At 41.9% G+C, this 22445-nt stretch overlaps 1 protein-coding gene across 10 annotated transcripts in view; it reads right to left on the bottom strand.

Annotated features, from left to right (window-relative positions):
- Window positions 1-810: 810 nt before the first annotated feature.
- Window positions 811-22445, bottom strand: part of LOC138802909 (uncharacterized) — a 49765-nt gene continuing 28130 nt past the window's right edge. For 8 of the 10 annotated variants that reach the window (XM_069986654.1, XM_069986653.1, XM_069986657.1 and 5 more), the window contains 2 exons: window positions 2370-2545; window positions 812-2129 (listed from right to left, as the gene is read on the bottom strand). In XM_069986654.1, coding sequence (XP_069842755.1) covers window positions 827-2110 — 1284 coding nt within the window. In that variant the 5' untranslated portion in view covers window positions 2111-2129; window positions 2370-2545 and the 3' untranslated portion in view covers window positions 812-826. Of the gene's footprint in view, window positions 2130-2369; window positions 2546-11915; window positions 12146-22445 lie in introns of those variants that run through there. The other 2 variants (XM_069986661.1, XM_069986652.1) reach the window with 2 other exon arrangements.

Raw genomic sequence — 22445 nt, 5'->3', positions numbered from 1 at the left:
GATCCACTTCAGGCTGGGGCTTACATCAGGGGACAGGACTGTGGAGGTAATCTCTCCATAGCTGTAACCCCTCTCTCCCCAGACAGAGAGCGCTGCATGTATGTGCCCACCATATACCCTGCTCATTCCTTCCTGCTCCCTGCAGTCTCTGTCAGTCCTTGTGTTTCCCATCCTCTCCATTACTGTACAGTAACTTATAATATCACATATTCTGCTGTTTCTCATCTGTTTCATCTGTCCCACATGTTGTTCAGAATAAAAAAAATTATTAAAAATTATTTTTTGGGTGTGGCACCAATTGTCTGCTAATCAGTTATTTCTTATGGGAAAATTAGTTTTGGTTTAAGAGTGGATTTGTATTACAAGCATGGTCCTGGAACGAATTATACTTGTTATCCAAGGCACCACTGTATAACATGTATATTTATTTAATTATTTTAACATGTTTTGATTATATAATGAGAAAGGGGGGTGATTTTAACTTTTATTAGGGGGCTTTGGCACATTTAAAAAAAATAAATAAAAAATTTAATTTTTACACTTTTTAAGTCCCACTTTTTAAGGGGGACTGTTATATGCAGTCATTAGATTGAATATACTGATCAATGTTATGCCATCAACATCAGCAGCCGGGATTGGACCGATGCAGAAAGGGCTCATGGAGTGAGGAGTGTGAGTGTACCCTCCCAGTGTGCCATGATGTTTTAGGTATGTCATGGGTCACTAAGGGGTTAAATGGCCAACTTTCCACACCATTCTAGCTTCAGGTGTTTAAAACAATGGCCAGTACTTCTACAAAGACAACGCATAAGCGGATTACTTATTATCACCGGAAAGATATCTCCCCCAGAACTTTATTAACGTTCTTGATAAGTGAAGCATTATATTTCCATATGGTCTTATCCTCTATTAATTTAGTCTTGGGTAGATCTTTCTGAAGAGGACCTCTGCAGTGGTAAACCAGGGCTGTTTCCAGTGATACTTGTACATGTTTTCCATAACCTTTTAAAACAGAGTGGACAGATGTTTGGACGACCCTCCTGGGATCCACAATCATCTTCCGAGCATTGAAATAATTTGGTCTATCTGGTTCGCGATGGACATACTGGAGTATGTTATATCCCGGGACGTCTTTCCATGATGAAATATCAGAGAAGTTACCATCGATGGGTAAAGTCTGAGGAAAAATATGATTTTCAAAAAGAAAAATACCAATCTTCGGATTGTGTCGTTGAAGACTTTCCATCATGGTGTCCCAAGACATGTGTGTGAATGGCAAAATGATCTCATCAATATCATTGAGTAGCACATATCTGGTCCTGTACATATTCCTATAAATGCAGTCATTGAGTGTTGCCAACTGACCATAGTAACCTATATCGCCTGGATCCATTGAATGGTGCCATGCTGTGCCAGGCCTGAGATAACGCTGGATTGGCCAATCTACCACTTCTAGGATTCCTCTTGCAATATAATACTCCATAGCTTTCTCTATTTGTGGGCTGACACTATTAAGGTAAATCATGACCCGTTGTGCCCCCAGGATCTGGTACATCTCCATGGTCTGAATGAATTGTAAAACATTGCTGTAATTACCAAACATGGTGGAAATGCAGACAGTAAAATTGGCAGAAAATGGTTTTATGACCCTGTTTTGTATCCGAAATTGGGGTAATTGTGTCATCTGTCTGGAAGGAGATGTGTGAACAGACAAATATTCGGCATGGCAGTCTGGTGGTTCCTCACATATAAGGTCAGTTGTGACATATGGAAAGTCAAATCGATCACTATGTTTGTCTATGAGCGCCTTGGAGACCGCACACATGTTTGTAGTGCAACAGAAATAGCAGTATAGTTTCTTTACTCTTTGATGGTGGATAATGCTGAGTATCCGCACCATAGGCTTATTCCCTTCTCTGCTGTCATAGTACGGGGATATGATGAAAGACCAGTTGTCTCCCAGTGCTGTGATTGTGTGGTTGCTAAGTTTGCCATCACAAAAGGTACATGCAACTGTAATCGGATAGTTATTCCTTGGAAACCACAGTATTAAGGTGAAAGTTATTACTAGTGAAAAAAACAATAAAATCTTCTTTGTTTTTTTGGACATTGTATCAGGGTTCCAGAAACTTTAGGAAAGAGAAAATAGATTAATATAAAATATTCTTAAATTAATTTTTTTTTAAATATTCTAAAATTATTTTAAAAACAATTTTAAATATAAAATTATAAAAGTATTTGCTTAAAGTGTACCTGTCGTTATAACTTTCAAAATCTAAATCAACAGTAGATGTGATATAAGAAAGTTTGCAATATACATTCATTATTTTTCTTGTTGCTATCATGCTGTAATACAAAGCTGTACTTACCAGAAATCTAGGTCCAGTCTCCTGAAGGCAGATTTTCTGACTTGTGCTGGTTGAAAAAAACAGACTAAACACAGGAATTCCAGACGACAGAGTCACAGCTTAATATGTCTGTTAATTACATGACTGCCTTCTCTCTGTTAGCGCTCAGATGGCCTGGGATACCTGTTTTCTGTTTCCTGTTTTTTGAGAAAAAGAAAAGAGTCAGAAAACAGGAAGTGCCGTGTTCTCCATGACAACTAAAAAAAAAAGAAAAAAAAAGAATGTAAATTGCAAACTTGCTTTATATCACATCTACTGTTGATTTAGATATTGAAAGTTATAATGACCGTGACACTTTAAAGGGAACCTGTCAGCCCTGACAGTGGGGCAGAACCCACCTAACTCCGGGATACAGTGTTGGATAGTTAGCCTCTCCTCGCGCTCCTGCTTCGGATGCTGGTCCTGTCCCATAGAAATCACAGCTGCGCTCATGAGCAGGGACTTCTCATGGACAAAGGACTCGTCTATGCTCATTTGCATAAAGAGCAATGATTTCTACTCAACGGGACCATAGCGCGACTGCACGGAGAGGATAACTATCCCGCACTGTATCCTAGGGTAGGGTGGGTTCTGGCCCGCTGTCAGGGCTGACAGGCTCCCTTTAAGGGTGCCTTCACACGTACCACATTTGCAGTGGATTTCCCACCGTGTGTTTTTTGCAGTGAAATCCGGTGTGATACTGATTTCATTTGAAGTCTATGGCACTCCGTTCCTGCAGTGGATTTAAATTCCGCTGCAAGAATATCGTGCTATAGACTTATAAAGATTAACTACTTAGCTTCCGACATCATGCTTACTTGTCCACGTTCCACCGGCACGCTCCCACATGCTTCTCTGGGTCCCTGTACACTTACAGCCTGCTCAGGCATTCACTTTACTGTCCTAACACAGCCAGTGATTGGCTGAGCAGGCTGTCACTGAGCAGGGACCCAGAGAAGAAGTTTATGGCACTATACTTTCTCACAGTGGAATATACAGGTCCTTCTCAAAAAATTAGCATATAGTGCAAAAGTTCATTATTTTCCATAATGTAATGATAAAAATTTAACTTTCATATATTTTAGATTCATTGCACACCAACTGAAATATTTCAGGTCTTTTATTGTTTTAATCATGATGATTTTGACATACAGCTCATGAAAACACAAAAATCCTACCTAAAAAAATTAGCATATCATGAAAAGGTTCCCTAAACAAGCTATTAACCTAATCATCTGAATCAACTAATTAACTCTAAACACCTGCAAAAGATACCTGAGGCTTTTAAAAACGACCAGCCTGGTTCATTACTCCAAACAGCCATCATGGGTAAGACTGCCGACCTGACTGCTGTCCAGAAGGCCATCACTGAAACCCTCAAGCAAGAGGGTGAGACCCAGAAAGAAATTTCTGACCAAATAGGCTGTTCCCAGAGTGCTGTATCAAGGCACCTCAATGGGAAGTCTGTGGGAAGGAAAAAATGTGGCAGAAAACGCTGCACAACGAGAAGAGGTGACCGGACCCTGAGGAAGATTGTGGAGAAGGACCGATTCCAGACCTTGATGGACCTGCGGAAGCAGTGGACTGAGTCTGGAGTAGAAACATCCAGAGCCACTGTGCACAGGCGTGTGCAGGAAATGGGCTACAGGTGCCGCATTCCCCAGGTCAAGCCACTTTTGAACCAGAAACAGCGGCAGAAGCGCCTGACCTGGGCTGAAGAGAAGCAGCACTGGACTGGTGCTCAGTGGTCCCAAGTATTTTTTTCTGATGAAAGCAAATTTTGCATGTCATTCGGAAATCAAGGTGCCAGAGTCTGCAGGAAGACTGGGGAGAAGGAAATGCCAAAAATGCCTGAAGTCCAGTGTCAAGTAGCCACAGTCAGTGATGGTCTGGGGTGCCATGTCAGCTGCAGGTGTTGGTCCACTGTGTTTTATCAAGGGCAGGGTCAATGCAGCTAGCTATCAGGAGATTTCGGAGCACTTCATGCTTTCATCGGCTGAAAAACTTTATGGAGATGAAGATTTCATTTTTTTTTTTTTTTTATGATTTATAATTTTATTGAAGAATTTTTGCATTTTTAGACATAGAAAAGATTCTTAGACAAAGCAACAACACGTTGCTCAATGCCAATACAAACATAGCAATCAAGAATAAGAAAAACAAGAAACAAGGGTCTCTTCCAGGCATCAATAACATACAAAGCACATCATATTAGAGCATCTATAGTGGTATCCATTTTTGCAAATAAATCTCTTTTATGTCTCTCTCTATCAATCAATCAATCAAGGTCCCCTGAGGCACCATTAGGTGAGGGGTTAGGTGATGTTCCGGGGAGGGAAGAGAATAGGTTAGGGGGTAAGCTGAGCCACTTTTCCCAATTTGATTTAACCTTGGTTCCAGAATTTAATCTAGAAGCGATTGACGTGGCCGCGTCATCAGCTGCTCAGCCGCGATTGGCTGAGCACAGTTATGCTCAGCCAATCGCGGCTGAGCTTCGGATGACGCTGCAGAGGGCGGCCGGCACTCGGGAAGATCCGCCGGCCTCCCGAAGAAGACGTCACTGCTGAGGATCGGAGACCGTGGTCGGCACGTGACAGGTATGTATAGCGCACCACACTTCCGGGTACACGGGTAGGGGGCCATTCACAGACATAACATACATTACAAAGTTGTATAACTTTGTAATGTGTGTTATTCTGTGAATAATTTTTTAGCGCCGGACAACCCCTTTAAGGAAAGGGCCCTGGAAGCCAAATTTCAGTAGTACGGTCTTTAGATAGCCCCAGTGAACCCGGTCGAACGCCTTCTCCGTGTCCAATGTTAGGAGCAGAGAAGGCGTTCTCTGGCGTTCAGTTGTTGAAATGATGTTAATCATTCTACGGGTGCCATCCACTGTTTGTCTACCCTTCACAAAGCCCACTTGGTTGTCGTGTACTATTTGGGGGACAATATCTATTAATCTATGGGAAAGTAATTTAGAAAATATTTTCAGGTCCGAATTTAATAAAGAAATTGGGCAAAGTTAGATGGCGTATCTGGTTTTTTACCCGGCTTGGGTAGAGTGATGATAAGAGCTTTTAGCATTTTGGGTGGGAGGGAACCTAAGGTCATAGTGAGATTAAAGATTCTAACTAAGTACGGGGTCAGAATATCTTTATATAGTTTAAAATACTCATTTGTAAGCCCATCTGGCCCCGGTGACTTGTTGTTTTTAAGTGTACGGATAGTGTCTAATACTTCAGACTCCGTTATGGGTTGGGCAAGATCCTGTTGTTGTTGCAGTGTAAGAGAGGGAAGGGCTAACTCTTTTAGAAAGTGGTCTATGTCAGCCTGGCTAGGCTGAGGTGTAGACTGGTCATGGGACAGGTTATATAGGGAATTATGCCATAACATCTGCAATACCCTTGGGGTCCATGATTTTTTGTTGCTGATTATTGTACAGGTAGGGGATCCGGGTTTTGGCTGCACGATTAGACAGACACTTAGCTAGTAGGGCTGATGGTTTATTACCATGCCAGTAATAGTTAAGTTTCATCCTCTTTTGGCTATGTTCACACTATGTATGTGTGCGGCTGTATTTTTTATGCGGCTGTAAATGTGCGGATGAAACTACGGCTGTGGGAAAAAATAGACATGCGGCTGAAAACATACGGTCATTTACTTGGAAATCTGGTTCAACTAAAAATAACAAATAAAATCTTAAAGTGATGCAAACACCTCTGGATGCATCTGGGAAAGCAGGGAAACAGTTTACATGAATCGCTATTACCGGGGTTTGCGATCCTCTGCAGTATGCCGATGCCTCTCATGGTTAATATATTGAATTAATAAAACACATTTTCGTTGTAATAAAGTCCCTTTTATTGTTCAATAATTAAATTTAAACGATTCCATCATTTTGCAATTAAATATACTGTTAAAATAAATATATATATAAATAAATGTATATTTATATATATATTTATTTTTTGACAGTATATTTAATTGCACAATGATGGATTCGTTTAAATTAAATTATTGAACAATGAAACTGATTTTATTTCAACGAAAATGTGTTTTATTAATTAAATATTAATTAGTACAGGAAGCTCCATAAGCCGTTAATTCATATTGCCGGCAATAGAGCATTCTGTACTAATCATCACTTTACTTTAATTAAAACATCAAATGTTTCTTCTAATTATGTTATCACAATAGCATTATTAGAAGAAACATTTAGAATTATATGTGCGCTCAGCTGATTGGCTGATCGGCTGAGCGCACATATAATGAGCCGGTCCGCAGTACAGTGACTTCATTGTGCTGCGGACCAGCGAAGAGGACACATCGGGGTGAGTATAGAGCTCTCCCCACCCCCTCCCCAGCACTGCACCCCTCCCAGCAAGGAAGGGGGGGTCACTTAACCCCTTCCTTGCTGGGATGGGTGCAGTCTGACATCAGTCTGGCCCCCAAGGGGTTAAGGGGGATGCAATACATCCTCCCTTAACCCCTTGGGGGCCAGACTGTAAGCAGCGATCTGTAAAGATGCTGCATACTGTAAGAAGCACAACACCGCTCACAATGATGGGTGTTGTGCTCCTGTTTGTGTGTTTTTTGTGTGTTTCTCCCTTTTTGTTTTTCAGATATCGGTATCCTGGGGATTACGTCGGATTCCGTGGACTACGTCGATGACCAGCGGTTGTTTGTTGTTTTTTTTTTTTAATAAAATGGTCAATGAGGGGTGTGGGGGTGTTTTTATTTGAATACATTTTTTTTTTAACTTGTGTCTTGTCTTTATTTCTTTACTTTATAGACTTAGTAGTGGAAGCCGTCTAATAGCCGGAATCCATTACTAAGTTGGGGCCTAGTGTTAGCCGGTATAAAATGGCTAACACTAACCCCCCATTATTACCCCAGTACCCAATGCCACCAGGGGTACTGGGAAGAGCCAGGTGCCAGTGGTCCCGGAGCGTCAAAATTGGCGCTCCTGGACCGGGCGGCAGCAGGCTGGTATGATTTAGGCTGGGGAGGGCTTAAACCAATGGCTCTTCCCACCCTGGTGTTACCAGGCTGCTGTCGTTTGTTTTTTAACCCGGCTGGTTATAAAAATAGGGGGGACCCTATGCGTTTTTTTTTAAATAAATAAATAAATAATAAAAAAAAAACGCATAGGGTTCCCCCTATTTTTATAACCAGCCGGGTTAAAAACCAAACGACAGCAGCCTGGTAACACCAGGGTGGGAAGAGCCATTGGTTTAGGCCCTCCCCAGCCTAAATCTTACCAGCCTGCTGCCGGTCCAGGAGCTCCAATTTTGACGCTCCGGGACCACTGGCACCCGGCTCTTCCCAGTACCACTGGTGGCATTGGGTACTGGGGTAATAATGGGGGGGGTTAGTGTTAGCCATTTTATACCGGCTAACACTAGGCCCCAACTTAGTAATGGATTCCGGCTATTAGACGGCTTCCACTACTAAGTCTATAAAGTAAAGAAATAAAGACAAGACACAAGTTAAAAAAAAAATGTATTCAAATAAAAACACCCCCACACCCCTCATTGACCATTTTATTAAAAAAAAAAACAACAAACAACCGCTGGTCATCGACATAGTCCACGGAATCCGACGTAATCCCCAGGATACCGATATCTGAAAAACAAAAAGGGAGAAACACACAAAAAACACACAAACAGGAGCACAACACCCATCATTGTGAGCGGTGTTGTGCTCCTTACAGTATGCAGCATCTTTACAGATCGCTGCTTACAGTCTGGCCCCCAAGGGGTTAAGGGAGGATGTATTGTATCCCCCTTAACCCGTTGGGGGCCAGACTGATGTCAGACTGCACCCATCCCAGCAAGGAAGGGGTTAAGTGACCCCCCCTTCCTTGCTGGGAGGGGTGCAGTGCTGGGGAGGGGGTGGGGAGAGGTCTATACTCACCCCGATGTGTCCTCTTCGCTGGTCCGCAGCACAATGAAGTCACTGTGCTGCGGACCGGCTCATTATATGTGCGCTCAGCCGATCAGCCAATCAGCTGAGCGCACATATAATTCTAAATGTTTCTTCTAATAATGCTATTGTGATAACATAATTAGAAGAAACATTTGATTTTTCAATTAAAGTAAAGTGATGATTAGTACAGAAAGCTCTATTGCCGGCAATATGAATTAACGGCTTATGGAGCTTCCTGTACTAATTAATATTTAATTAATAAAACACATTTTCGTTGAAATAAAATCAGTTTCATTGTTCAATAATTTAATTCTAACGAATCCATCATTGTGCAATTAAATATACTGTCAAAAAATAAATATATATATAAATATACATTTATTTATATATATATTTAGTTTAACAGTATATTTAATTGCACAATGATGGATTCGTTAGAATTAAATTATTGAACAACGAAAGTGATTTTATTACAAAGAAAATGTGTTTTATTAATTTAGTATATTAACTATTAGAGGCATCGGCATTCGGCATCATTGCCGGCTATTTTTGAAGTATTCCGTACGGACCGCCTGTCAATCCACGGCCGCATTTCCAGCCGCAAACAATGGTCTTGTTCAATTTTTACGGGTCCGTTTACGATAGGGCCGTAGATTCATACATAGTGTGCACTGTGCAGCCGCATATCCTATACTTCCAACATACACATGAACCACCAAAAATACCGCCGCACAATTACAGCCGCAAATACAGCCGCACAGTTACATAGTGTGAACCTAGCCTTAAAGCGTAATCGTGTTTATGGGCTAATAGTTCATGCAGTTTTTTAGTTAAAGTAGAAATTTCCCCTGCTGTTGGTCCATCAAACTGTGCTTTATTTTTCCTATGTAGGACACTTAGTCTATCCTGTATCGTGATTAGTTGTTGCTGTCTTATACGTTTATTATAAGCAGCCTGCTTGATAAATTGACCTCTAATAGTCGCTTTATGGGCGCACCATAGGGTATAATCTGAGACTGTGTCGTTATCCTTAAAGGGGAAGTACTCAGAAAGTGAGGTAGAGACAGCAGGAGCGTAAGAGGGATGTTGTAATATATAATTATTTAGCCGCCACACTGTACGTGGAGGAGAGTTGAACTGTTCTTCCATTTCTAGAAGTATGGGTGCATGGTCGGATCATGTGATGGTTCCAACAGCAGAGGAAAGGACACGGGGCAAATTAATATGGTCTACCAAGAAATAATCTATTCTCGAATAGGACTTATGAGAATTAGAATAAAAGGTGAAGTCCCGCTCTGATGCGTGCTGTAGGCGCCATACATCGTAATATCTATGTGTGTGCAAAGTGTTGGTAAAGGAGGATGGTTCAGGCCTCGATCCAGGGTTGGTAGAGTCCATAGAAGGCCACAGAGTTTTGTTGAAATCTCCGCCTATGACAACTGCGCCATGTTTGAGTGTATTCACTTTGGCTAAGAGACGCAACAAAAGTCTGTGTTGTTTTTTGTTCGGAGAGTAAGCCGACACCAAGGTGTAAGGGGAGTTGTTGAGCATACACCGCAGAATCACAAATCTGCCCTCATTATCAATCAGTGATTCGGTAATGGATATTGCAACAGAGTCCCTTATCGCTATTGAAGATTTCATTTTTCAGCATGACCTGGCACCTGCTCACAGTGCCAAAACCACTGGTAAATGGTTTACTGACCATGGTGTTAGTGTGCTCAATTGGCCTGCCAACTCTCCTGACCTGAACCCCATAGAGAATCTGTGGGATATTGTGAAGAGAAAGTTGAAAGACGCAAGACCCAACACTCTGGATGAGCTTAAGGCCGCTATCAAAGCATCCTGGGCCTCCATAACACCTGAGCAGTGCCACAGGCTGATTGCCTCCATGCCACATTGCCGCATTGAAGCAGTCATTTCTGCAAAAGGATTCCCGACCAAGTATTGAGTGCATAATTGAACATAATTATTTGAAGGTTGACTTTTTTTTAAATTAAAAACTGTTTTCTTTTATTGGTCGGATAGAGTCCTATTAGATGAACCGATTTTTTTTGTTTTCTGCGATTAATGATAAATGATTGCAAACAAGCGCTTTTGTGAACAACCTAAAATAATTTACCATAATGCATAAGTCATAAGTTATGATTGCAGTTCTAGTCGTAATTACAATCGTTTGTGTTCTCTAGCATACGAACAATCGTAATAACGAACAAATGATGTGTACATAAATCAAAAGATTTGAGAACAATTACCAAACAATAGACAATAATTTCATGCTTAACTCAACACACACACAAATTTTCGTTTGATTGTTGCCTGCATACACACAGAAAGATTAGTGCCTAAATTCAGACTTTATAACGATTTTTCGCACGATCTTTCCGTATAATTTGGCTCTTAGACTGTTTTGTGGTTCGCACCTGGTTTGAAAGAAAGCTGTTTCAGTTTGCGGATCCCATTAGTTGCTCTCTGAAAAAACTCAACGTACCCTCGCCACAGTACTTTACGCACCTGCAAATATGTCAACTCATGACTCTTAATAACACTTTTTGGAGCCACTATGTCTCTAACCAACCTTTTTTAACAGCTTCCTAGGGCAGGGACATCTGACCAAGGGCTTGATCTTAGCTATCTACACAATGTTAAACTCGGCCATAGGTGACTACCTGGTCCGACATAAATACATGGATAAGTGGGACAGTATTATTGCTGGAAGACTAGTAAACTCCTCCATCTGTACAACCTACAAAAAAATCCACTATAAACTATTCATGCTGTGGTATCACACCCCTATTTTTGGGGAACGTCCTCTTATTAATGGTTACTGGATAAATGTATTTAGCATGATCTCAAGAAACTTGTCTCCCATGACCCCATCATTTGCCTTCTTAATCTCCCACCTAGGAACTGAACCTGGGCAATACACCTACTAAACTACTGTTACAAATACTCACACCAGCTAAGACTTTGATAGTTCACTATTGGAAGCAGTCTTTTCCTCCCTCTCTCCTGGCCTTTATTGCTAGGATTAGGAGACTGAGGGCCTTAGATCATTTTACTGATTCTCTCAATAACAAAGTGGATGCTTTTGAAAAACTATGGTCTCCCTGGGATTCTTATTATGTTCAGAATGGCTTCGGCTAGCTTCCACCCCTCCCTACTTTCCGTTGTCTCGTTAGTATTGATTTGGGTTATTTCTTTATGTTGTTGGCTAGTTATCCATTTTTCATTTACACACTGACACTACTAGTGGTTTTACCTTATTGTTAAATTACCATACTGTGCACCAATGTGTGGGCTTGACATGTCTCATTGAGATACCCTTATGTGCAACCTTGTTCGTCTTCCATTTTGATGGCATTTGTATATGTTTCTCTCTTTTACAAATGTTAATAAAAATTACAGTTGAGAGGGAACGTGACTTCACAGCTGAGGCAAATGGCCGCCTGATTTCAGAGCTCCCATACTAATAGCGATGACCAGTGACCCACAGACCTGCTAGATGCCTGCATTTGGCCAGAACACAACGCCTAGAGGGCTGTGAACACCCGGAGATGCCTAAACGTTGAAAGCAGACAGTAAGCCGTGGAAACTTACTGATTTCTATGTGTCCACATTGATCCAAGATGGCTCTGGGTTCGCGCCAGAACGCAGATTCGGCCTCTCTCCTGCAGGTGGCTCAGGATCCTCATAACATAGCCGCATTCTCCCAGTGAGCAACATGTTTTCCCTGGCAGGCCAGGGAGAAGAAGCATCCGACCGAATCACACAGACGTCAGGATGAGTCACGAGTTAAGGTCTGGCACACAATCCAGCTCTAGCGGCTCCCTGCCATCCTCCTCCTCCAGGAGGAGCCCACAGACACAAAAGTCCAAAATGCAGGAAGGGCAGCAGCAGCCCACTGGCATAGCAAACCAGCAAATATTCCCTTCACTGAAGCTTCTCTGAAAATTGTGCTCACTGCCTTATGTGACGCCTTACAACACAGCTTTGATAGATCAGATAACCCCCTTCGTGCTCCGTACTCCGTACATATCAACAGCTGCTGCCTTAGGCACTAAAACTGAAGAAGATTAATCAATGATTAGAGCCATCTTCATACTGTCTGAGGGAATTCTCATCACAGGATTGGTAGGTGATATCTCCCAGCATTAGAGATGAGTGAACTTTTCAAAAGTTCGTTCCGACCGGACTTCCGGATTTTTTTTTAAACGTTTGGTTCGACCGAATTTCGGATTTCTTCGGATTTCATAGTTTAAAGCATCTATATGATACGGGGGTAGTGTATTTGGTTGAATTTATGGCTCTACATGTCAGTAACATCATCATTTTTTCAATATCTCAATATTAGACTTCAATATTCACCATTACAAGGTCTATGCAGGAAACTCACCATTACAGGGTCTATGCAGGAAATTCACCATTACAGGGTCTATGCAGAAAACTCACCATTACAGGGTCTATGCAGGAAACTCACCATTACAGGGTCTATGCAGGAAACTCACCATTACAGGATCTATGTAGGAAACTTACCATTACAGGGTCTATGCAGGAAACTCACCATTACAGGGTCTATGCAGGAAATTCACCATTACAGGGTCTATGCAGGAAACTCACCATTACAGGGTCTATGCAGAAAACTCACCATTACAGGGTCTATGCAGGAAACTCACCATTACAGGGTCTATGCAGGAAACTTACCATTACAGGGTCTATGCAGGAAACTTACCATTACAGGGTCTATGCAGGAAATTCACCATTACAGGGTCTATGCAGGAAACTTACCATTACAGGGTCTATGCAGGAAATTCACCATTACAGGGTCTATGCAGGAAACTTACCATTACAGGGTCCATGCAGGAAACTTACCATTACAGGGTCCATGCAGGAAACTTACCATTACAGGGTCTATGCAGGAAATTCACCATTACTGGGTCTATGCAGGAAACTCACCATTACAGGGTCTATGCAGGAAACTTACCATTACAGGGTCTATGCAGGAAACTTACCATTACAGGGTCTATGCAGGAAACTCACCATTACAGGGTCTATGCAGAAAACTCACCATTACAGGGTCTATGCAGGAAACTCACCATTACAGGGTCTATGCGGGAAATTCACCATTACAGGGTCTATGCAGGAAATACACCATTACAGGGACTATGCAGGAAATTCACCATTACAGGGTCTATGCAGGAAACTCACCATTACAGGGTCTATGCGGGAAATTCACCATTACAGGGTCTATGCAGGAAACTCACTATTACAGGGTCTATGCAGAAAACTCACCATTACAGGGTCTATGCAGGAAACTCACCATTACAGGGTCTATGCGGGAAATTCACCATTACAGGGTCTATGCAGGAAATACACCATTACAGGGACTATGCAGGAAATTCACCATTACAGGGTCTATGCAGGAAATTCACCATTACAGGGTCTATGCAGGAAACTTACCATTACAGGGTCTATGCAGGAAACTCACCATTACAGGGTCTATGCAGGAAACTCACCATTACAGGGTCTATGCAGGAAATACACCATTACAGGGTCTATGCAGGAAATTCACCATTACAGGGTCTATGCAGGAAATTCACCATTACAGGGTCTATGCGGGAAATTCACCATTACAGGGTCTATGCGGGAAATTCACCATTACAGGGTCTATGCAGGAAAAAGGTCACAAATGCAGTGAAAGAGCAGCAGTAGTCATTGGAGGCCAGTGGAGGTCCAGCAGTAGTCATTGGAGGCCAGTACAGGAGCAGCAGTAGCCAACATGGAGGCCAGGCAGGAGCAGCAGTAGCCAACATGGAGGCCAGGCAGGAGCAGCAGTAGCCAACGGTTTTATGCTACACACATGGACCAGATATATTTGTCTCTCAGGATAACACGTATGTGAAAGACACTATCACAAGGGTCCAACTATAGGAATTGTTTGTCTGTATAGCACTTTTTTTTATAGTTTTATGCTACACACAAGCACCAGGTATATTTGTCTCTCAGGATAACACCTATGTCCTATACACTATCACAAGGGTCCAACTATAGGAATTGTCTGTATAGCACTTTGTTTTAAAGTTAGAGTTTAAAGTTCACACATCTGTCCTCTGCCACCCTGCAATTGTGTAAATCCCCTTTACCTATTACTTCAGTGCTGTGTGTAAAGAAAATCATTTACAAATGCTATGTTTGTAATTCACAATGTTGAGGGAGGTGTGAAGCTGCTCCACACTTGGGGCATCAAGGTCAACATCCAGGATGGCCCTAATGATTGAGAGCCTCAAAAGATGCCTTACCAAACATAAGGGTGGTAATGTGCGTTGATTTTAATATAATACCTGATTCTGCAAGAGATACCTCAGCATTATCTTAAAAAAAGTAACCTTTTTCAGCATGGAACTAAAATAGACTACACATTCTATTCCCATCCACATAATAGCTACTTGAGGATAGACTTAGGGCCCTATTCCACAGTAACGATAATCGGCCCCAATTGGCCAGATTCGGCCGATTGTCGTTCGGTGAAATAGAGAGAACGATCAGCCGATGATCGTGTCATCGGCTGATCGTTCATTTAGGGCCAGACCTAAAATCATTGTTCCCCCACCGCGCATCGCTACGGTGGAATAGCGGTGCGCGGCAGCCGACCGACGATTTGACAGCAGCAGCAGCGGCCATTCAGAAGATAGAGCGCGCGGGACCCTGGGATGAAGACAGCGCGGAGAAGACCTGCAGGTAATGTATGATGCTGCAAGGGCTGCAAGGACATCAGTAACGATGTTCCTGCAGCCCTCGCTCAACGATCATCGGTCCGTGGAATAGGCCCAGTAAACGAGCGGCGATCTAGCAGATCGCCGCTCGTTTACATCGTTGATCGGGCCCTCCTCGGCCCGTGGAATAGGACCCTTATTCTGAGTCGACAACCCACTTTACTATTAGCAGATAGTACCACAATAGAAACTCATAACCCAATTACCTTAACGCTACGTGAACAAGTAGAGACACCTTGAACTTTTATGTGGCGCTGTAATGCCTGTCCCACCCTACATATAAGGGTGACATAGAGTATACTTTAAAACATAATTTTTCTGAAAACATGACTAGTGACACCAAAGTAAGCACTTTATGGAACGCACATAAATGGGTTATAAGAGGTGTATTCATAACGCTAGGACATAAAAAAAAAAAGGACACGTAAAATAACATCATTACTATGAATACAAACTTAGGAAATCTAAAACCCTTTATTATTCACAAGGTAATAAAGCAGGAAAACTATTAGCTAGATGCCTTAAGACTCAATATTTGAAATTGAGGATACCATTCCTTATAGACCCTATAACAAGGGGGAAATTAGTAGATCCGAGGGACATAGCTAAATGTTTCCAAAATTATTATTCACAACTATATAATTTGAAGGAGGATACGAGAACACCCCATCCCATGCAAGAGGACATTTACAAGATTTCTACAGAAGGTCCTTATGCCATCCCTAACAACGTTGCAATTAGCACAATTAAATACCCCTTTCAGCGGGGGGTTGCGCGTCATGACGTAAGGACGCAGCGCTGTCTCCTCCCCTCCCCGCCCTCCGTGTGATGCCGCGCCATGGAACGATTGAGTGACGGCTCTCCGGCCCGTGCTGGGCTTCAGGACCCCTAGGCTGCCTACTGAACTGCCTGACGGACTGGTGCTGCTGAGTGAGCCTGTGGGAAGCCGGACAAGATGACGGTGGGACTAGCGGTGTTGGCGCCGCCGGCGCCGTACGATTCTGCGGGGCCGCAGCTGCCTGCAGGAGGCTGGTGTGGGTTGCAGGCGTGTCGCGGCCGCCCTCTCAGCCGCCGTGGTGGATTTGGTCACGTGCATGGCCGGGCTGATAAAAGGTCCCCGGCGTCAGCCCCTCACTCTCTCTCCCTTGTGAGTAGATGGGACGGAGTTATCTGACCTGGACTGTCTCCAAGTGTGCAGTAAGTGGCTGAATGGATATTATGCTCAGCATAGCTGATGAATTATGATGAACTATAGTACGGCACGGGAAAATGTGGGGAGGGCGGTGCGGGCTGAGTGGGGGGGGGCGCATTGTGGGTGCATTGGGGGTGGTGCGCACTGGGACCTAGCGGCAAGTTTGCCGTGGGGGGCAGTGTGGCCCGCTTCCGTGCGGCTGGCATGGTGCGGCCCCCTTCCCCTGGGCTACGGCCGGCTCCCCCCGCTAAGAACTAATTACGGCTGTAAGTCTAATATAGAAACCTCTAAATGAGGTAAAAGCTGCCACTGGGAAAATCTGAATCCTCCTGGATATATTACTATAATCCCTCCTTCTTTCTTGCCTTAAAGGGTGTTCCTGTCTCTGCTACCCTGTTTAAAATATGAAATAGGAAATGCAACCATTCAGTACTGAAGGAAGGTAATATGTTGTGAGAGAATGCTATGTGGACACTATCTTATGGAGTAAGCGTTGAATCTCATGAAATCTTGCTCTTCACTTATTTCAGGCAAAGCCGTATTTAATACACCTGGGTGATCTTGTGCAGTAATAATCTGTAAATAGTGCTTGTATGAACGACACCCATATCTTGCTTGGTGATTTATTCCTTTATGATGTAACATCAAAGCTACGACATAATCAGTGATTATATTACTCAGAAGATTTTTGTACAAATCTGATTGTCTCCTTGAAGATGGGACCTAAAGGTCAGCCAAAGAGATTGGGTGGAGCAGCTTCCCCAAAGGATCCCAGTAAGATAGTGAAACTGGATAAAATCTGGAAATCACCAGGTGGAGTGTCTAAAATATCAAATACTAAAGTAGCCTCCCCTGAACAGCTTGATACGACTAATTCTACAATAATGGAGGAGGGCGGGGCGGAGGATGGTGGTGGATCACTGGTGTCGCCAGAAGTTCTTAATACGATTCTATCTGAAGTTAAGAGCTGTGGAAAGTCATTAACGGATCTAACACTAACTGTGGGGGCGCTCTCCGCTGATATAGCATTTATACGGAATGATCTGAATAAAATAAGGGAGAAAGTCACCCAGTTGGAGAAAGATTTGCCTAAGATAGAGAAGGAGGTTTCGACGCTGGGCATTAATATGAAGGACAATGGAAATCGGTTAATAGAATTCCAGAATAAAATTAATGATTTGGAGGACCGCTCCAGAAGAGCGAACATCAGAATTATTGGTTTGCCAGAAGGCGTGGAGACAGGGAATTGCATAAAGTTCTGTGAGGAGTGGATATTAGAGACTGTGGGCAGTGATAAATTATCCAAATTATTTGCAATAGAAAGAGCTCATCGGATACCTGCAAAAGCCCCTCCTCCGGGAGGTCACCCTAGGACACTATTATTGAAAGTTCTACTGTCTAGCGATCGGGATGCGATTTTAAGGATTGCAAGGCAAAAGGAAGAAATCTCCTATAATGGTAGCCGTGTGGGATTATATCCTGATTTTTCCAGAGAGACTCAAAAGAAAAGGATGTCTTTTTTAGATGTTAAAAAAAGGTTGCGGCAATCAGGGATAATGTTCTCATTGATTTTTCCAGCCAAGCTTAGGGTGACCTATAATGAAAAAATAATGTTCTTTTCTTCACCACTAGAAGCCCAGGATTGGCTGGATAGAAACGGGCTGTGATAACCAATAAATTGTTTACTTTTTATGTTTGTGGCGCGGGTCGGGGGGAGGTGGGAGGGGGGAGGCGGAGTGTAGCAACAGTTAGAGAGATCTGGATGCCAGATAGGTATATCAGGTCGCCGTGGTGGGCGGGGATTGGGGGTATAGGGGGGGGGATCCAGGGGGTGGGAACATGCGGTGGGGGGAGCACGGGGAAGATAGATTCCTTCTTTTCTTTTCTTTTTTTTTTTTTTTTTTTTTTTTTTTATGCTTTTCTCTTCCTTTAATATAAATGGATACAAGGATTATAACATGGAATGTTAGGGGATTGGGTGAACGTACTAAACGGGTAGCTATATTCGACCGAGTTAGGTGTTTTCTGCCAGCTATCGTCTGTCTTCTGGAGACCCATCTTGTACCTGATACCCTACAAAGGGCGCGGTGTAGATGGGCCTCCATGGAGATTCACTCTTGTGGTTCAGGTTACTCATCGGGGGTCTCTGTGTATATACATCGACAGATTAATTTTAGAGAAAGGGAAAGGAAGGTGGATGACAGGGGCAGATTTATTTTTTTATTTGGTAATTTAGAGGGCATTGATGTGGTTCTAATTTTTGTCTACATTCCTCCTCCTTTTTCTTATGAAATATTGGTTGCGGTAACGCAATTTGTACAGGATAAAGAGGGAATACCTATGTATCTGAATGGTGATTTAAATATGGTAATGGATCCAGATATGGATAGAAGGAGTAGTGGATCTCCGGTCTCTGTCCGGCAGTCCCCTCTGGCTAAATTCGCCCGGGAGGTCGGCTGGATCGATCTCTGGAGATCCCTATATGGTAATAGACTAGCTTATTCTTGTTTTAGTACTTCATACTACTCAGCATCACGGATAGATATTGTATTGTGTAATGAGGGTGCACGAGACAGAGTGGTACGTATGACGTATGAGGTAAAAACTATATCGGATCATTCCATTATGACTCTTGTCCTAGAATTAAGGGCAATTGAAGGCCCAAGGGGAAAACAATTTAGATTCAACCCGTATTGGTTGACAATAATAGACACGGAGAATAGGATCGGTAGTGAGATCACCAGCTTTTGGCAAATCAACAGGGGTTCTGCCCCTTTATTGATAGTATGGGACTCCCTAAAGGCGTTCCTAAGGGGATTGTTATTTAAAGAAATTGTTAACGCCAAACGTAAGTTTAGGAATAAGGAGGAAGAGCTGGAAAAAGCGGCTTTACAGCTACATGATAGATTTACTGCTGATCCCTCTCGGGACAATTTACAGCAACTAAGGGAAGCTCAGGAAAAATATACAAATTATATGCTAGAAAAGGCACAACATAAATTACAATTCTTAGATCAACAAATTTTTTTGGAAGGGGGGAGGCCAAATAAAATGCTCGCAGATGTAATAAAATCACAGGAAGAAAGGAAAAGGGTCGAGGCTATAAAAGGGGGGATAGGAGTAATTCTTAGAGACCCTCAGGCTATTAGGGAGGCATTTGTGGAGTTTTATGTAAATTTATACACCGCAGAAAATAGGGCCTCAGACGCACAGTTAGAAGCCTTCTTTAACAAAATACAACTCCCTGCCCTTACCAATATCCAACAGGAAAAACTAAATCAGCCAATCTTTATCAATGAGTTGCAAATAGCAATAAATGCATTACCAAATGGTTCAGCACCTGGTACAGATGGCATTCCAGTTGAAGTATATAAGAAGTATATGGATGTTTTTCTGCCGATCCTATTCGAAGTTATAAATGAATCCTGCTCCAAGGGTGAATTGCCCCAATCCATGAGGGAGGCCACAATTGTGGTATTCCCAAAAAAGGATAAGGACGAGACAGATATAAATTCCTATCGCCCAATCTCATTGTTAAATTCTGATCTTAAAATTTTTTCCAAAATTATTGCTATGAGATTTCGGGAAGTGATGGAGGACATAATTGGGGAGGATCAGAATGGCTTTATGTCAGGAAGGTCAGCATTTACTAACATTGAAAGGGTGTTCGCAGATATGCAGATTGGGGGCTTGGAGCCCCGCTCTATCCTGTCGTTGGATGCTGTCAAGGCCTTTGACAGGGTAGAGTGGGGTTTCCTTTGGAAGGCATTGGGGGTGTTTGGAGTGGGTCAGACCATGATTGATTGGATAAGAATGATGTATAATGCACCCAGGGCCAGAATTTCTGTTAATGGGGGGCTTTCAGATTGGTTTACTCTCTCACGAGGAACAAGACAAGGATGTCCGTTATCCCCAACATTGTATGCTATTTATGTGGAACCCTTAGCAGCAATTGTTAGACAGGATTTATGCATAGAAGGTTTTGGGTTGAAAGGAACACAGGAGAAAGTAATTCTCTATGCAGACGATATGCTGGTACTGGTTCGAGACCCGAGGAATTCCATCCTCAGAGTTATGGAGCATGTAGAGCAATTCGGGGAAGTGGCAGGCCTTCGGATTAATTGGGAAAAATCTTCTTGCATAATGCTATATCCCGACACGGACATTCCGGACTATGGGCTAACAAGAATTGAGGGTAAACAAAGCTTTAAATATTTGGGAATAAATATTTCACCTGACCCAGCTAGCTTTATAGAACTTAATCTAAAACCATTGATAAAAAGGATAGATAAAAAAATTGATATTTGGATAAAATTGCCTTTATCACAAGCAGATCGATTAGCTCTTATTAAAATGATAATTCAACCCCAAATAATGTATGTTTTAAGGTCTTCCCCCATATGGATCTCTAGTAAGTGGTTTAGACTTATTGAAATATCCTTGAATCGTTTAATTTGGGGACGGAAACGTGTACGGCTTAAATACAATCACTTTACTGGGCAAATGAAGGAGGGTGGTTTTTCGCTCCCAAATTTTAGACATTATTTTTTTGCTTTACAAATTCAAAACGCACAAAGGAATAATGATTCCTCACTGGGTAAATATATTAAAAGTCCTGTACAAAAGACTCATAGACACATATTTAATATAATAGATATGGGAGACATAAAGGCACTAAATATTATTGGGCTCACTTATTTAAAATTATGGGGAAAGGTTTGGGCTAATCTAAAGAAAATTTGTCACATAAAAGGTAGTACTAGTTTTACACCACTTTGGGGGAACGCTTATTTTGAGGAGTTAATAAAAATGGAGAGTGAATTTTGGATTCATAAAGGCATCCTTGATGTACATCAGTTATTCAAGGATGGGTGTTTAATAAATTTAGAGACACTGATACAAACACAAAAGATTGAAGCATTTCACTTTTTTTATTATTACCAGATACAGCACGCAGTTGCACGTACGATAGATCATACTGGTTTTTTAGTCCAGACACATGAGGTGTTTAGCTATATAGCTAATATGAGTGGGAAGAAGAAAGGGGAGTTGGGTAGATTATATAGGCTAATTAATGATAGTAGCATAAGCAATCTATACACAGTAACTAAACACAAATGGGACCAGGAAATAGGTATAATTACTATGGAAGAGTGGGAGAATATACTAAAAAATATGGGAGTTAGCACTAGAAACAATAGCTATAGATTGATGCAATTCAAGATAATCAAAAGGGTATATTATTCACCTTATATGTTATTTAGGATGGGTATAAGAACGGAAGCTAAGTGCCAGAAATGTGAAAATATGGAGGCTAATAATTTACACATGTTGTGGGAATGTAATAGAATACAAGAATATTGGAAGAAAATAGTACAACTTATAGAAGATCGATTAAAAATATTAATTCCATATAACCCATTATGTATCATTCTTGGATGTACCATCCAGGTATCGGATTGCCAAATACTGGTCTCAAAACTGTTATTAATGGCCAGGGTAGTAGTGATGAGATATTGGATTAAAATTGAAATTCCACCAATTCAAGAATGGGTTAATCTGGTAAATAAAGTTGCTGGAATGGAAAGAATATCTTGTGTGAGGAGTAGTAGAGCGAAGAACAGATATAGCCGAATATGGGATAAATGGATTGATGGAATAGTGGATAAATGATCTACTGTGATTTTGGGAGGGAAGGGTTCTTTTTTTTTTTTTTTTTTTTTTTTACTTTATCATTTGATCGTATGTTTTCCCCGTGCTTTCCTTCACCGCATGGGTGGGTGGGTATTATGGGTGGGTTAAGGGAGTCAAGCATCGCTCCTATGAAATGAATAATGTAAGTACTTATTACAGATTTGGCTCATTATACATCCGCTTATTTGGGTAGATTGATTTTATATTGAATTTAGTAGTGACATAGAATACTTATGTAATATTTATGTGTAATATTTATGAGCGATGCGGTTGATATATTGTGATTACTGATATCATGTTTGTATCTGGGGGGGAACTTTTGCTTATAATAAAAGGGAAAAAAATAAAGATATCTAAAAAAAAATACCCCTTTCAGTGAACAAGAAATTTCCCTGAAAATCTGAAAATTGCTGGTCAGTAAGCCACCAGGACCTGACGGCGTGACCAATGAATGTAACCAAACATAATTCC

The sequence above is a fragment of the Dendropsophus ebraccatus genome, chromosome 10 (genome assembly GCF_027789765.1).
Source record: "Dendropsophus ebraccatus isolate aDenEbr1 chromosome 10, aDenEbr1.pat, whole genome shotgun sequence".
NCBI classification, from domain to species: Eukaryota; Metazoa; Chordata; class Amphibia; order Anura; family Hylidae; genus Dendropsophus; species Dendropsophus ebraccatus.
The sequence above is the reverse complement of the archived record's forward strand: the minus strand, read 5'-3'. Positions and strand labels throughout refer to the sequence as shown.